This window comes from Borostomias antarcticus (genome assembly GCF_949987555.1).
Source record: "Borostomias antarcticus genome assembly, chromosome: 13".
NCBI lineage: Eukaryota > Metazoa > Chordata > Actinopteri > Stomiiformes > Stomiidae > Borostomias > Borostomias antarcticus.
In genome coordinates this window covers 8,834,099-8,849,174 of record NC_140246.1, presented here as the reverse complement: position 1 = coordinate 8,849,174, position 15,076 = coordinate 8,834,099, and the positions used below count along the sequence as shown (strand labels likewise).

The window sequence follows — 15,076 nt, the reverse complement described above, 5'->3', positions numbered from 1 at the left end:
ACATATAAGGGCAACGTAAACTGAGTCTGTCGTTTGTGAAATTGACACAACAAAATAAGCACAATGTCTATAAAACACTCACAACACTACAATTAACAAGTAGGGATGTAAGAGGCATGCACAAAATAAGGTGATAGATAAACGAATCCTAGATCAGTTTATTGCAGCAGACTGGACATCGAAACTTCATTTCATGTGGACATAAATATCTAGATTTCCTATAGCAATAACGTACTGTACTCTAAAGTGCTCCAGTATGAAAACAGACATTTGTAGAGCCAACTGTAGAGGAGCCCTCAGAAAAAAGGTTCCAGGCAGAAACCTTTTCAGACCCATAATAAGGTGTGGTTCTATCCGACCTGAAAAGGGTTCTACCAGCAACCTTTTCACAGAAGGTTCTTTTACTCTTAACAAATGGTTCTACATACAGTGGAGTTTTTCTCTGAAAGTGTACTAAATGCTTGCATTCTAAAATGGACAAATGCAAAACAATATCATCCCCCTAAGCCGTGAGCTCGGGTACCCACCTGTCACAGCATCCAAAAAAAAACACCCTGGGGAGAGCTCTGCTGTACAGTTCCAAGACACCTGAGCCCATCCACACACACACACACACACCTTCTCTCTCTCTCTCTCTCTCTCTCTCTCTCTCTCTCTCACACACACACACAAACCTTCACACTCTCACTCTTCCTCCTCACACACGCACGCACGCACGCACGCACACACCCACACCCATACCCACACGTCTCATCTAAAATGTATGAGAACCGCAAAGGCAGAGTACAGCTGTGTATTGGATCATCTCATGGGACGTTGGGTGATTCCCTTCAGACCCACAAGCCAGCTAGTGTTTCGACTGTTGCCTTGGCTTGCAGAAGTCCTCTGCAATATAAACCGTCCAACAATACTACTACAGGCCCTGGTGATGGTCAAGCACGTTATGCAATGCATATTATGTAACATTTTTTGATGCTGTAAAAATCCCTGAGGAAGGTCAGCGACAGACCACACAGTCAGTAGATCACTCACATTTTGACCGTAGTATAATTCACAGAGCAGGTCAACGGTAAGAGGGGACTACGTACACAATGAAGGCCTGTTTCCCGGTCGTTTCCGGTAACGCCTGCTTTTCTGTCCCGGTGCATTCCCAGTTAAAACCCTGCTTGGAGACGCGTGAGGTTAACCCTGGCGTTTAACCAGACTGACCAGGAGGACACATCATCGGAGACGTTCACCCCATCGCTCCAGTTTAACTCCGGCGTTTGTCCTCTTCTTGCCCAAACCTCAGATCTCACCACGGCTGGGATACGGTATGGAATACCAATGAAGGCGCCGGAGTCAAGGCCATCGTTAAGAAGAGGGCAGAAAGGGGAATGATTCAGGGAGTCCAGCTTTCACAGGCGCAGAAAACCAGCCACCACTGATCAGTGCAGTGTAAATGATCAGGGGCCCAGTGGAAGACATATTTAACGGGGACCAGAATTCCTGGCGACGCCCCAGCTGTCTCAGGGAGCTCCCAAGTGACAGGGGTGGAGTAGGAGAACCAGCACTCACTGTTTCGTTTCAGAGTTGTAATAAATCAACAGCAGGTCAACTAACGAACAGACATGTAGTCTTGGTTAGCGTTTAAAAGGAGGAAGATACTGCACCTGTTGTGATACCCGGACCAGACACATCTTATTAGAGGGAGACTTGAGACCTCAAATCCAGTACTTTGACCTGACGGGGCCTGTCTGGCACTAAGACACTCAGTCACTCTTCTAGAAGTGTTAATTACAACCATCTGGTACATTAGGCAAGGCAGATGGTTGTAATAACACAAGTGTGGTCTACTTACAGAGCATAGAAAGAATGTTACAACTAACAACTATACAGTGTGATTCAACCTTTATTGACAAAGTATTTACATAAAATAACAGGAGTCCGGATATGGTTATGTCAAGGTTGTCCGGAGGCGGCCAGTTTCTCACGTGTGTCCCCGTAGAGTAGGTCTCCCAGCAGCTCTCGGACGGCCGTGGTGTCCTCAAGGTCTGTCAGAGACACAAACACTGCTGTTGACCTTTGATCAGACAATGTGTGAAATCACTATCCTCTGACCTGAAAGGCTACAGGTTGAAATCCCTCTGAGGACAGTGGGGTTGGCCGTGCTGCTGTGGACGCCCTGACCTCAGTGTTCAGAGAGCAAGACATTATGAGAATGAGATGCAGATGGGAGCAGAGTCTGGATGAATAATTAATCACAGGGCAAGATCCCTGCTGCTCTCTCTACCTGTGCTCATTTCAACTAGGAGATTAAAAATAGGTCGCAGTGGAGGAGTAGGATGCGCCTTCCCCCCCAAAAAAGACTTGCTGTGGTGCTAAACCAAAATATATATATATATATATATACTTGAAGAACAGCATCCGTAGTTGTGTAGGTAGCACTCACTAGCTTTGAAAAAAGAACAGGGACAGGGCCTCACCAGCATGCTCTGATGAAGGCCGATTGGACAAAACGTTGTCAGGGATTGTGTTAATGGCCAAATAAACTGGTGAAACTGAGGCACTGTCCCTGTTTTTCAAAGCTGGTGAGTGTTACAGTACCTACACATGTTCGTATGCCGTTTCTTGAGACGAAAAAGGTCGTCACAATGCAGTCCCACTGCTATTGCCCGGCCAGTATTAGTGAGGCGAACTATCAGCGGCGTGGCAGTAATAATCCCTGTGATTTTGCTCGTCAAGTTATGAAAGGGTATTTAATTGAGAGGACAAGAATAAAGTGATAGTAATGATTTCATAATATTACATTTGCCAGCATGCAAGGAATTACCAAACCAATCTAAGACCAGGTCCATTTTAGCACTCATATAATTATCCAGTGTGGTGTTGCGTTGAAGCTTGACTGTAGTCCTACCACTGTGACAGACAAGGCTATTCAAAGCTGAAAGCTCAGGAACAGAGAAACCCTGCAGATATAAACTGGCTCTCAGTTTACAATCCATCATTCTTAACTTGTGTGCTACAACAAATGCTACACCTTTCTAACAACCCTAACACTGCAATCTCACACAGTATAACGCCTGAGAAAATAACGCATAAACACCTGGCTCGCACTGTGAATGGTAGAAAGTGTGCGGTAACTCCTTTCTATCATTTTGGATTTATTTTTATTTCCAGCACCATAGCAAAAATCCAGCCGAGTGGAGTGGTGGTCACTCTCTTGTACAATGGTAGGTAAATAGACTGCACTTATATAGCGCTTTTATCCAAAGTGCTTTACAATGGCCTCTCATTCACCCACTCACACACACATTCATACACCAATGGCAGCAGCTGCCATGCAAGGTGCCAACCTGCTCATTCGGAACAATTTGGGGTTCATTGTCTTGCCCAAGGACACTTCGACATATGGACAGGGGTAGTCGGGATTCGAACCGCCGACCCGACGATCATTGGACGACCCACTCTACCTCCAGAGCCACAGCCGCCTGCGTAAACTGTACTGTTTGACGATATATTTTCCTCTCTCCCTCCCTTCTAGTTTCACGGTGGCGTCTGGACCCGGTCAGAGCCAGGAACAGGCTTTTAACTGTTTGTTATGGGTGGATGGGCCATGTCTCGTATGTGTGCCAAAAAATGCTAACTCTAAAAACACAGGCAGGCACACACACACACAAACAGACCCGCCCCCTGCCGTCCTCCTCTCTCTCCCTCCTCCCGTGTTCTTTTGCCCTCTCCCTCCCTCCCTCCCTCCCTCCCTCCCCCGGGCCTCCCTGGCTGTGGTGTTCCCGTGATGAGTTAGGTAACAGTGCTGAACTCACGGCCCGGAAAACCAACAAGCACCCGGGTTGAATTATTAACAGGACCTGCTGGAGCAGGAAGCCAGGCTGGACGGCCATTAAGCAGATCAACCAGAGCCAGCCGCTCTGCGCCGGGGCGAGGAGGGCGGCTGCATCTTGTGCAATGTGTGTGTGTGTGTGTGTGTGTGTGTGTGTATATGAAGCCACAAGGGCAATTATTTCCCGGGCTAAATTGGTTTGGCCTTGGTCATAGCGTGGTCTAACACGGGGTCGGATCGACGGCTCATTTCCTTCATCTGCGTCGCGGCAGGACTGTCTGTGTTCAGGGCCCCGTCTGTGTTCAGGGCACGTCAGTCCCGGGTAACCCTGCCATCCGTCACTCTACAAGCAGCTACTGGCGCCCGCTGAGACGACTACGCCACGCAGAGCAACAGGGGTCCTCGCCGCCTCGCGTACGCCGCGCATGTGATGCATATTGCATGTACAGCACAGCCGGTGGACTAGGTAGGTCGTAGAAAAGGGAGCGGTCTAACTCACAGCAGTGCCTGCCCCGTAATGGACTGAACGACTTACGAAATGAACTGACGGATGACCGGCGTCTGACCACTCCTCGTTAGGAATATTAGATTTGTTTCGATTTTATCGTCCACAAAGGCGGTCGTTTGTTTCACATCAGGATTTCTCCTGCTGTTTACTGCGTTGCCTGTGTGTGACGAGGCCTGCTGAGAGAGAGTTCCCCTGAGACCTGAGAGAGAGATGGGGGGGGGGGGGGGGGGAGAGAGGGAGGGGGAGAGAGAGAGAGAGAGAGAGAGAGGGAGAGAGAGAGAGAGAGGGAGGGAGAGAGGGACAGACGGATGGATGGAGGGAGGAGATAAAGAGCAAAAAGGGAGAGAGAGAGAGAGAGAGAGAGAGAGAGAGAGAGAGAGAGAGAGAGAGGGGGAGAGGTACCCTGTCTTCATGAGGATTACAGCCTCCCCCTTTATAAAAACTCCAGTCACGCCTGAGCAGAGATGGCAAGGTCCAGATTTACATAGATCAGGGTGAGTAGACGACATGGGTTTATAAAAGGCTTCCCAGATCTATTTATCTTCCCACTCGGGTCGTCTTCCTGCATACAGCGCATTTGCGTATCAGGAACAGGAAGCACTGACTCAAGAGAGGTGGGTGGAAAGATGATGACACTCTTTTATAATTATATTATATAATTATAAAAGAGCCTAATAGAACCTAATGTAGCGTAGTAGTAGTGTATTATATCAAAGGGGCCAGGCTGCGATTTACTTCCTGAAACATTTTGATCAGCGCCATCTTGTCAAATCGACCCCTTTTGACCTTTTTCTCAGACCCCGCCGCGTTCACGAACAGTTTGCACCATGCAATTATTATTTGCATTATTTTTTTTATTACTTAACAATGCTAATGCAGGGACATGCAATACAGCGGTGAACGCGCATTAAAAATCCATATGAACGTGTAAACTTCCAGGTCAACAAATCCCGTGGTTAAAACATGAGAAAAGCACAACTGCGTATGCCTGTGATGCGGGAAAACACAACTGCGCATGTCAAAAGGGGTCGGTGGCCCTGTTCAAAAAGCTTCACTCTCAAGAACGAGGAGTCAATATAGTCGCCGCATCCAGTTCTATTAATACATCCATGATTATATCAGACGCAAGCACCAGCCCAGCCCCCCCGTTCCCAGCCCCCAGGAGAGCTCACCCACGCCCAGCTGCTCCAGCCGGGCCCTGAACCCGGGCCTCTCCTCCAGGACCCGGAGCAGGTTGGTCGGCTCCATGCGCTCCAGCTCCACCCGCCAGTAGATGTAGATCTTGTGGTTGAAGCTGACGTAGACCAGGCAGGGGCTGTTCTTGCCATCCTTGCAGGTGTACTGACCTGCGTCACGCGGGACACAACGACAAAATACGAGCAGGTCTGTAATATACTATCAGATCGGTATTATGATGAAAATTACAGGACCCGGGGGGTCTTTATTCAGCCTCACGGTGATCAGTGATACAGTGAGTGGCGACCAGCACAAAGCACACGCGCCAGGAGCAGTGGGCAGCCATCGCTCATGGCGCCCGGGGATCAATTCCAAGTCCTGTTTTTCGTATTGGGTTCTTTGGGAGGAAACTCTTGCAAACATGGGGAGAACGTGCAAACTCTGCACAGGAAGGCAGCGACAGTACTAAGTACTGTGCCACCGTGCTGCACATTGGGGTTCAGGGTCGGTGTCTCGCTCAATGCCGGGAGCTGGGATCGAACCGGCGACCTTGCGATCCCCAGCCGACCGCTCTACCTCACGAACTATGTGCCCCCCCCACTACGCCGCTACTAGTATCATACCATCTCTGTATGACGGAAGCTCATATTCTCAGGACTTACCGCACACCCTCCCAACACGATGATGTACTGGAGTTGAACGGAGAATGGCGTGATATTAAAGCCAAACGAAATGAATGCACTACTGACAACAAATTCGAGTGAGATGTGTGAATCCCAACCAGCTGGTCTCTGAGCCCCCTGCGGGCTGTGAGGTGATGTGTGTAGTCCACCAGAGGAGCCAGACGTCACGCTAATAGCAAAGATAACGCCCACTAATCATCAGGCTCAGGAGCGGAGGGTGCCTAATAGGAAGCTCGCTGAGCGTGTACGCACGCAAGCCCGGGGCGGAGAGAGAAGAGAACCAGAATGAGTTATGAGAGCTATTAAAGCTCAACACAGGCTCCAACTCCAACTTATTTGCTTTTTTTAATGTTCTTATGAAATTATAATCTTTTTTAATGTTCTCATGAAATGATCATATAATCTTTAATTAATGTTCTCATTAAATGGTAATATAATATCCCTCAAACAATAACTGGAGCTTGAGAAAGAAATGGAGAGACAGCGCCAAGGGGGAGAAGATGACAATTGTTTACCTACTGAAGCTCAATACTGCCATCTAGTGACAAGATAAAATATGTACATTTATTATTCAGTACATGTACCAGGCCTGTCAATGGAAGGAATTTATGCATGTTATGCATGTTTAACAGGCAAAGGGAGGCAAGAAACAAGACAAGAATCTTGAGGTGAGGTCTTCTTACAAATGTGTGTGTGTGAGAGTGTGGGTGTATGTGTGCGCGCCTGTGTGTGTGAGCAGGGTCTCACCTGCACAGAAAGCGTTGACGTTCTCGTCAAACTGGAAGCGCACGACCATGCGGTTGTGGTCGATGATGTAGGTCTGACCGTCCCAGGCACAAGCTACCACCTCCTCCCTGCCATCACCCTAGAGACAGAGTCACAGTCACACACACACACACACACACACACACACACAAATCAGATACACACATACATTATAGGGAGGGAAAACATCACCCTAGGCCCTCTAGTGGCACGTTCCACCCTGAAAACATCACTGTTCATTTTCTGTCAAAATCAATTATTATAAACCAATAACGGCAAAAAACAGCTTACAGTCACATCCAGCTTCTGCAGAGCAAAGAGCTGGTGATCCACTTGCACTGACCACATCAACTGTTCTGAGCTGTCCATCAACTTCAAGGTACCTTGGAACAAGCAAAATCAACTCATCTATACACAAACCCAAAGTAACAGTGGATGGTAAAAATGAGCTTGAAAATGAGCTTGATGATTAGCTTAAAAAGCCGGTGTCCCGATACGAAGCACATTTTTTACGTAAACTTCCGGTTGGTATTAAGGTTAATGGAAAAAGTATAGGCCTTAAAAATTCCGGACAATCAATATTGTCCGATTACTTCAGTATCTGTCTGGGTGAGCAGCTGGGTCTGGCATTTCATTAGAAGGAGAGGAGTGTGAGAGGGGGAAATCCCAATTAAGGTACAATCATCCCTCACACCTGGGTATACAAGGACATGGGGCACAACGGAATGGATGCCCCCCTTAGTTCAACCTTATCTCTGATGGCCGTCTGTGTGTGTGTGTGTGTGTGTGTGTGTGTGTGTGTGTGTGTGTGCCTCTCTATCTGAGCTTGAACAATAGATATATCTGATTCTTGGTACAATTTGATCTTAAACCGTAGTACCCTTTCTGTCCAATCTTTTGTCTTGCTCCAAAATTCAGAAAACCCTAGCTGAAAATGATCTGATTACACATGCTCTTTTCACATGCTCTTTTCTCAGTGAAATTCATCACAGCGATCCTTTAACACCAGCATGCCAAGTCTTCTCGGGGAGACTGATTATGAGAATGTCTGAAAGACAGCACTCTCTCTAATTTGCAATTTTAAATTTTAAATATTTTCTGTCTCTCCAGCAGCTCTCAGTCCTCATCTGCTCCTGTCTCAGACACTTTGCTTCTGGACATCAACCACCCTCTCTCCTTAGTGGGTTCCAGCTGCTCATTTACTGTACATTCTCAGTATTAAAGTACTTGGCTTGTCACATGACCTACATACAATAGATTGTGCTATAGTGGAAATGAAAAATGCACTAATTGGTAATTGTGTCAAGACCCTTAAGTTCATACTGACCATCTCAACTACTCCACTCACCATCTAAAGTGCAGAGAGCAAACAGGCCGCATTTTGAGGAGGCATCTTTGGAGCCTGTCACAATAACACAACAACATTATATCATTCACAGTCAAAATTACAAGGCAGACCCTTGGTTCGGCCACATTTTCATCCATCCCAATTGTATATTGATCATATCATGTTATGTAGAGTAAGGTGTACATCTCTCTTTCCTAGCCCACCTCGGCTGATGCTGCCGATGAGATGAGTGGAGACGTTCTTGTTGTGGATCCGTCCAGTGGTGAGGTGAAGAATAACATCTCTGGATGGACCCTCACTGTACAAACGCACACAAGAAAAACACACAAACTGAGCCTGGTACAGTCTCATAAACGCCTATTATTGCATGACTCCTTTCTCGCTACAAATGTCCTGCGTCTACGGCGGGCTGTGCTGCTGTCGCTACCCTACCTCCCGGGAGTTGTTGGGGTCTCGTCCCCAGAACTGAGGCCAGAGGATTCCTGCTGAGTCCAGGAGCAGAGCAGGATAGCGTAGCCACAGCCAGGCTGCGACACCATCAGCTCGGGAACCCCTTCTGGGCCTGGGTTCACCGACAGACTGTCCACCTGTCGTAGGAGACCAATTATTAGGACACTGTGTGAGAATGTGCAGCACAGTGTATCGTGTTTTCAGTCAGTCAGACACCCTTTTATCCAAAGCGCTTTACAATGACCTCTAATTCACCCATTCACAGACATTCAAACACCAATGGCCTCTCATTCACCCATTCACACACATACACACACCAATGGCGGACAGCTGCCATGCAAGGTGCCAGCCTGCTCATTGGGAGCAATTTGGGGTTCAGTGTCTTGCCCAAGGACACTTGGACATGTGGACAGGAGAAGCAGATGACCCACTCTACCTCTTGAGCAACAGCAGGTAGGGAAATTACACTGTGGGGTGTTTCTCCTAGTGTATGTTGAGTGCAAATACCTGGCCTTCCAGAAGCCACTTCTTGAGCAGAACCAGCTGTCCAGAACCGGGATCTGAAGAGTCGGAGGGCTCCTCCCAGCGAAACGCTCGCACCACGCGGTCTGTGTACCCCACCACCAGCTCACTCCGCCCATCCCCGTCTAAACACACACGCAGAGAGGGAGAGAGAGGGAGGGAGAGAGAGAGAGGGAGGAGGGAGAGAAAGAGTGAGAGAGAGACAGAGGGAGGGAGAGAGATGAGAGTGATACTGCCTCTGAGGATTCTAAAAAATAGTTTGAAACCTGAGAGCCCTAGGACTAGAAAGAAACCATATGCATTATATGCAACATAAGCTTCACTACCAATGTCGCTGATAAGGATGACTTTGGTGTTGGCGGGGATGTGCTGAGTGAAGCAGGGCTTCTGGTCTTCAGCGAACAGTGCTTCATACTGGCTGGATGACTCCGCCTTGCTTGCCGCTATTGCTGTCAGGTCAAACAGATGGAACCATCCCTCTGCACCCACTGCCACTACAAAGTTCTAACAGAGAAGAGAAAGATGAGAGATTTGGGAATGTTTAACTACAGTATCAGAGAAAGACTGATATTCTTTAAACATTTTACTTGACCATAGAGCTTTCTGTGACTCACCTTTCCTTTGTTGCAGACATCTCCAACTGCAACACAGGTGAGCTAAAATACCAGAATACATACAGTAAAAAGAATGAATGGTAAGTCGCTAGGTATGCTACTTCAAATCCATCTATTGTATTCCACTCAACTCCTCAAATCCGAGGAGGTGGGTTATTAAATCAAAGCAACATAGCATTAAGTCGTTCTTGGAGTGTGATGTTAAATTACTAACCATGCCCACGCATGTTCTTGTGATCCAAGGCTTGGAGTCATCATTCTTGTAAACAAGAAGCTTTCCGCTGGTGTCACCAACAACCAACTCATTCAACTGTAGCAGGTGTCAAAATTGAAGATCATTCATCCGACAACTTGCTAAATTTTCATTCTGAGCTGCATGTTAGGAATGTAGTTAAATAATGTGTTGATGAGACGTAGCTTGCTTACATTATGGCTGGAATGAATCGCATTCAGTTGTGGTAGCTTACCGAGTCATTGTCAGCATCTCCGAGACAAATTGCGTGAGGAAAAAGGGTCCCCGTAAAATCCAAACTGACACGCTGGACATAGCACAGGGACCGCATAAGAACACCTAATAGACAGCAAGCTACATACAATACACTATAAAATGTACCAAACTTAGTCTAGCTAATTCTACGAGACGGAACTACACATGAACCACTTTTCCTGTCCTGACAAAAGGTAAACATAGGAGCACATGACACATGACAAAAACGCTACGGAAGCTCAAGAGAGACAGTCTTTTGTAATCTGTGAATTGCGTTTTCTTAAAGCAGGTTCTCCGTGGTTCATACGCCATGTTCTCCTAATCATGAACACCCACACCTCTGCATTAAAGTACATTGTATGTTATATATATATAATATATATTGTTTTTCTCCGGAAAATATGGCCACATACAGAAATCATCTTATTATATAGAGCGCCATCGTGTGGTTGCTCATGTAAGTGTAAAGCCAATAGTACACAGCAAGTGAGCAATGCCCTCTAGGGGGCGCTGCAGTACAGAACAAAATAGCAGATACTTACTGAGAGACTGTAATTATAGGCTGACCACTGAGGAGGCAGTACAGGACTACAAATATTTATTTTGCAACTTAAATTTATGTAGCCTACCCTATGTTGGTTGGTTGTTTGATAGGCCTAGACACGTGTGTATCATTAAAATTGTTGAGATAATGTCTTGAAACAAAGAAGTTGCTAGAGGCATGACATTCAATCAGACATTCAATCTTTTCCAAGTATTTCTGTGTGTGTGTGTGTGTGTGTGTGTCCGTCCAAACAAAAGGCAAAACAGGTAGTCATGACCTATTAAGCGGCTACGTGTCAGCCCCTCCCTAAATCAGTTAGCCTATGTCCACAACTGACACTTGAATTTCAGATTTTAAACAGTTCAGAAGCTATTGACATGCACAGACATTCTTTCATTGAACTCAAACGCCGTTCAACAAGTTGCATTTTCTTTCACCAAAAACTCATGAATTTATTAGACACTTCACGTTTTTAACTCCATCACTGCCCTATAGGCCTATGTCCAGTGACCAATCGAAACGAATTATAATTTTTCTCCGAAATAGTCCAAATTCAAATTCAATTTACTAACATTTTAAAAACAAAATGATTACTTAATTTAGCCAAATTTTTATTAATTCATTTTATAGCAATCGAATATATTTTTAGACCAAATCTGTGCAGGCAAAATTACAGACTAGGCCTATCCAACCTCATTACGAATTTGTATAGCTCATTAAAACTTTCTCCCCCAAAGTAATGCACCTGCAGGAATTAGCCTATACAATAGGTTCTGGGGGACCCAAGTCGACCACATAAAAAATAAGAGCACTATTTATTTTTTAACAGCTAACAAATTGAAAATTAATCCCTCACATCACACAGGGATTATAAAAAAGGGATTATAAACGAGACACATGAGTTTTGTTTTACTATCGCTCACCAAACTCCAAAGACCAAGAGAAAAAAGACAGAGGTGTTTCAATGGAAGCTCAAGCGCCCAGATGCCAGATTAATTATTACACTCGGCTATGACTGGAGCCCTCGAACGAGGAGGGGAGCGTCCTCCCTGCCTCTGGAAGATCGTGGAGGGGGAAAACTCTTTACAAAGCGCTAATTGGACCCTGGAACCGCACTGACAGGGCATGGTAGATAGGTTTCAGAAAGCCCGGCGATGGGGAGGGGGGTGGGGGGAGCTGAATAGAACCCACGCTTCTTTTCTAAACTCTCTTGCTGTGCCAGAAAAGGGAGGGAGAAGAATAGAAAAGTTGGTGGGGGCTGGGTAACCTCAATGCAAGCTTCATCCTGAATGCCACAGCCAACACAGAAAAATTGCACAATTTATTACAGCCCCCCCCTCTCCGTCCCAACTTTCAAGCACGCACGCACGCACTAACGCACACGCACAGACACACGCGCGCACACACACACACACACACACACACACACAAACACTTACTCACACACACACACACACGCACACACACACACACACACACACACACACACACACACACACACACACACACACACACACACACACACACACACACACACACACATTCATGAGTAAAAGGATGGTTTTGTCCAGCGTGAAAGGCATGTTCTATTATGTTCCCTTTTAAAAGAAACATGTGCAAATACGCTGTGTCGAGACTACTGTAACAAAATAGGGTGTATCAAATCATACACAAAACATCCTCGAATGCGCGCGTCCTACGGCCCCTCTGCAGATTCACCCTTCCGTTCCGCCCGTACGATGGCGATGATTAGCTCTAACGAAAGTGAAAAATTCGCCTCTGCTGCACAAAGCTCTATTCTTTGAAAGGAAAAGCATTCAAATGCGGCTGTAAAAGTGTTAACAATGAACTGTATGGGCCATCCGAGGCGGAGTCCAGAGTTTGCCAAGCTGAGGACTGTTAAAAACAATTTTCTGATAACTTCACCTATACCCCTAAACAACACATGTAAGCAGTAGAATGCAGATTGGTGAAAGGCATAAATCAACGGGGCGAATATCCCGAATGAGTCCGTGGAGAGAGCGGTGGGCATTTCAGCACCACTTTTTGGTCCACCGGAAAGTTGCTGAAGTGCTTAAAAACTTTGGCTAATCTGAGAAGTTAAAACACTGCCACGTAAGATAAACAATAACACCAACAATTTTCTAAACTGAGCTCAACGTGCCTGTAGGCCTAGTTGAGTTAATCTCAGTTTTGAACTTTTCAATAGTCGCACGCAGACGCACTAAATGAACCGACTAAAGCTACAGTAGCCTAATCGTCAAGCTTTCAATCCGGTGTTGGATAAGTTTCCACATTCATCCTATCGCCTAATTTTTTAATATGGCATCTCTCAGCAAATAGTAAATTATTTTGTTGAAATAAATGGCCATGTCATTTCAAAACTTTTCGAAATGCATCTATTTACATTTATAGCCTATAGATCAGAAATAAATCGTTTTTGTAGTCTATTGCACACATTTTAGTCCTCGAAAATCAAATGACTGAAAGGCGCATTCTACATCTGACCACACTTTAAACAGAAAAAGTCCAGAGACTGCAACCGGTTGTGCCTCGGCGACTGTTTGTTCAGTGGTTGAAGTGGCACGCGTCCGGCGTGCGCATTTGCAACAGCACAGGAGCCAAGGTGAATACAACAAGCGCGAGGAGGCGTGGTCAGGTCCAGCGCGTGGGGCTGCCAGTGAATTGAAAAGCCCCGCTACTGCCCTTTCTCAGGACTTAGAGCAGCCGGAGGAGCGTGTGAGGCAGGAGCCCACAAGACTGCCCATAAAACAAGACTGAAGTGAGCATTAAGTCCCACGTGAACGCCACGAGCAGGACGCGCCGCCGCCCATCACTCCAAAGAAGACTGTGATTTTCTTCAACTCCTCTATTTTTTTTTCTTATTTCACCCACTGCCAATGGACATCACCGCCAAGATGGAAATAAATGTCAGCCAGCAGCAGTTCCTGCCGCCCGCCTGTTTCTTTGCTGCCGCGGCGCAGAGCATCCAGCTCAGCCCGACCAGCAGCCAGAGCAGCGGCAAATCAGCGTCCAATGTGAAGAGGCAGCGCTCGTCCTCACCTGAGCTGCTGAGATGCAAGAGGAGGCTCAACTTCGCTGGCTTCGGGTACAGCCTTCCGCAGCAGCAGCCGCACGCCGTGGCGAGGAGGAACGAGAGGGAGCGCAACCGAGTGAAGCTGGTCAACAACGGCTTCGCCACCCTCCGGGAACACGTCCCCAACGGAGCCGCCAACAAGAAGATGAGCAAGGTGGAAACGCTGCGCTCGGCCGTGGAGTACATACGCGCGCTCCAGCAGCTTCTGGATGAACACGACGCCGTGAGCGCAGCGTTTCAGTCCGGGGTTTTGTCGCCCACCATCTCACAGAACTACTCCAATGACATGAACTCAATGGCAGGCTCTCCAGTGTCTTCCTACTCTTCCGATGAGGGGTCCTACGACCCCCTCAGTCCAGAGGAACAGGAACTTCTAGACTTCACCAACTGGTTCTGAGCATCTGTAGCCTATAGGTAAGAATGGAATGATTATAATGCATACATATGTTAATTGTTATATAAACACACAATTTGCCTTTTAGACTGTATGAAAAATGAACATTGCCCTCTTTTTGTCTACACAGATATATGGATCAACGATTTGTAGCCTATTCTCAGCACGCGCCTGGGAGGATCCCCGAGGAGCTCGCGTCCTCCTAAACAAGAAGCACTGAGTTGGCGCTTTGGCCAGGCCCGGTCGCCTATGGCCCGATTCACCTGTTAGTCAACGTCCTTGCAACGGCAGACATCAGGCCAGTGCAAAGCGCCAAAGGATTTGAGGAGGATGGCTCTGCGCTCTGACAGCGTGAGAGTCCAAACTTCCGTGCATTCGCCCATGAAAACAAAATTTCAGAAGTGACTTTATACTTCACCACAGCCCATACATTATTTAAAATGTCGCTCTCAAACTATGCTAAACCCAATCAAAAGAACAGCAACCCTCTTGGTTAACTTCTGTGACATTTGATTCAAAAATGCTTCCAACTTGCGGATTTTATTATATGAAATTCTATATCAAACATGTTTTGAAATATATTAAGATATTTTTGTATGTAAGAGATTTATAGATGTTTTGTACACATTCTTTTGTATATATTTTGACAATATATTGATAAGTTGCTT

At 46.5% G+C, this 15,076-nt stretch overlaps 2 protein-coding genes across 2 annotated transcripts; one reads left to right on the top strand and one right to left on the bottom strand.

Moving 5' to 3' along the window:
- Positions 1–1,890: 1,890 nt before the first annotated feature.
- On the bottom strand, positions 1,891–10,546 carry itfg2 (integrin alpha FG-GAP repeat containing 2). Its single transcript, XM_084448223.1, has 12 exons — positions 10,354–10,546; positions 10,101–10,196; positions 9,887–9,928; positions 9,599–9,776; positions 9,258–9,397; positions 8,733–8,887; positions 8,504–8,598; positions 8,301–8,354; positions 7,244–7,335; positions 6,935–7,052; positions 5,501–5,674; positions 1,891–2,033 (listed from the first exon to the last, which is right to left on the bottom strand). Exons 1-12 carry the CDS (start codon positions 10,447–10,449, stop codon positions 1,942–1,944), a joined length of 1,332 nt encoding a protein of 443 aa, XP_084304349.1. The 5' UTR covers positions 10,450–10,546; the 3' UTR covers positions 1,891–1,941.
- A 3,271-nt stretch (positions 10,547–13,817) lies between these two features.
- ascl1a (achaete-scute family bHLH transcription factor 1a) lies at positions 13,818–14,411 on the top strand (the record flags this gene model as incomplete). The annotated part of the gene is made up of 1 exon (XM_084448224.1): positions 13,818–14,411. The coding sequence occupies one exon, from the start codon at positions 13,818–13,820 to the stop codon at positions 14,409–14,411; it is 594 nt and encodes a 197-aa protein (XP_084304350.1).
- Positions 14,412–15,076: the final 665 nt, after the last annotated feature.

Coding starts and splice junctions, on each gene's coding strand:
- itfg2 (XM_084448223.1), bottom strand. CDS start 10,449: ATGCGGTCCCTGTGCTATGTCCAGCGTGTCAGTTTGGATTTTACGGGG. Junction 9,777..9,886: donor ATGTCTGCAACAAAGGAAAG/GTGAGTCACAGA, acceptor CTTCTCTGTTAG/AACTTTGTAGTGGCAGTGGG. Junction 8,888..9,257: donor AGTGGCTTCTGGAAGGCCAG/GTATTTGCACTC, acceptor CTCCTACGACAG/GTGGACAGTCTGTCGGTGAA.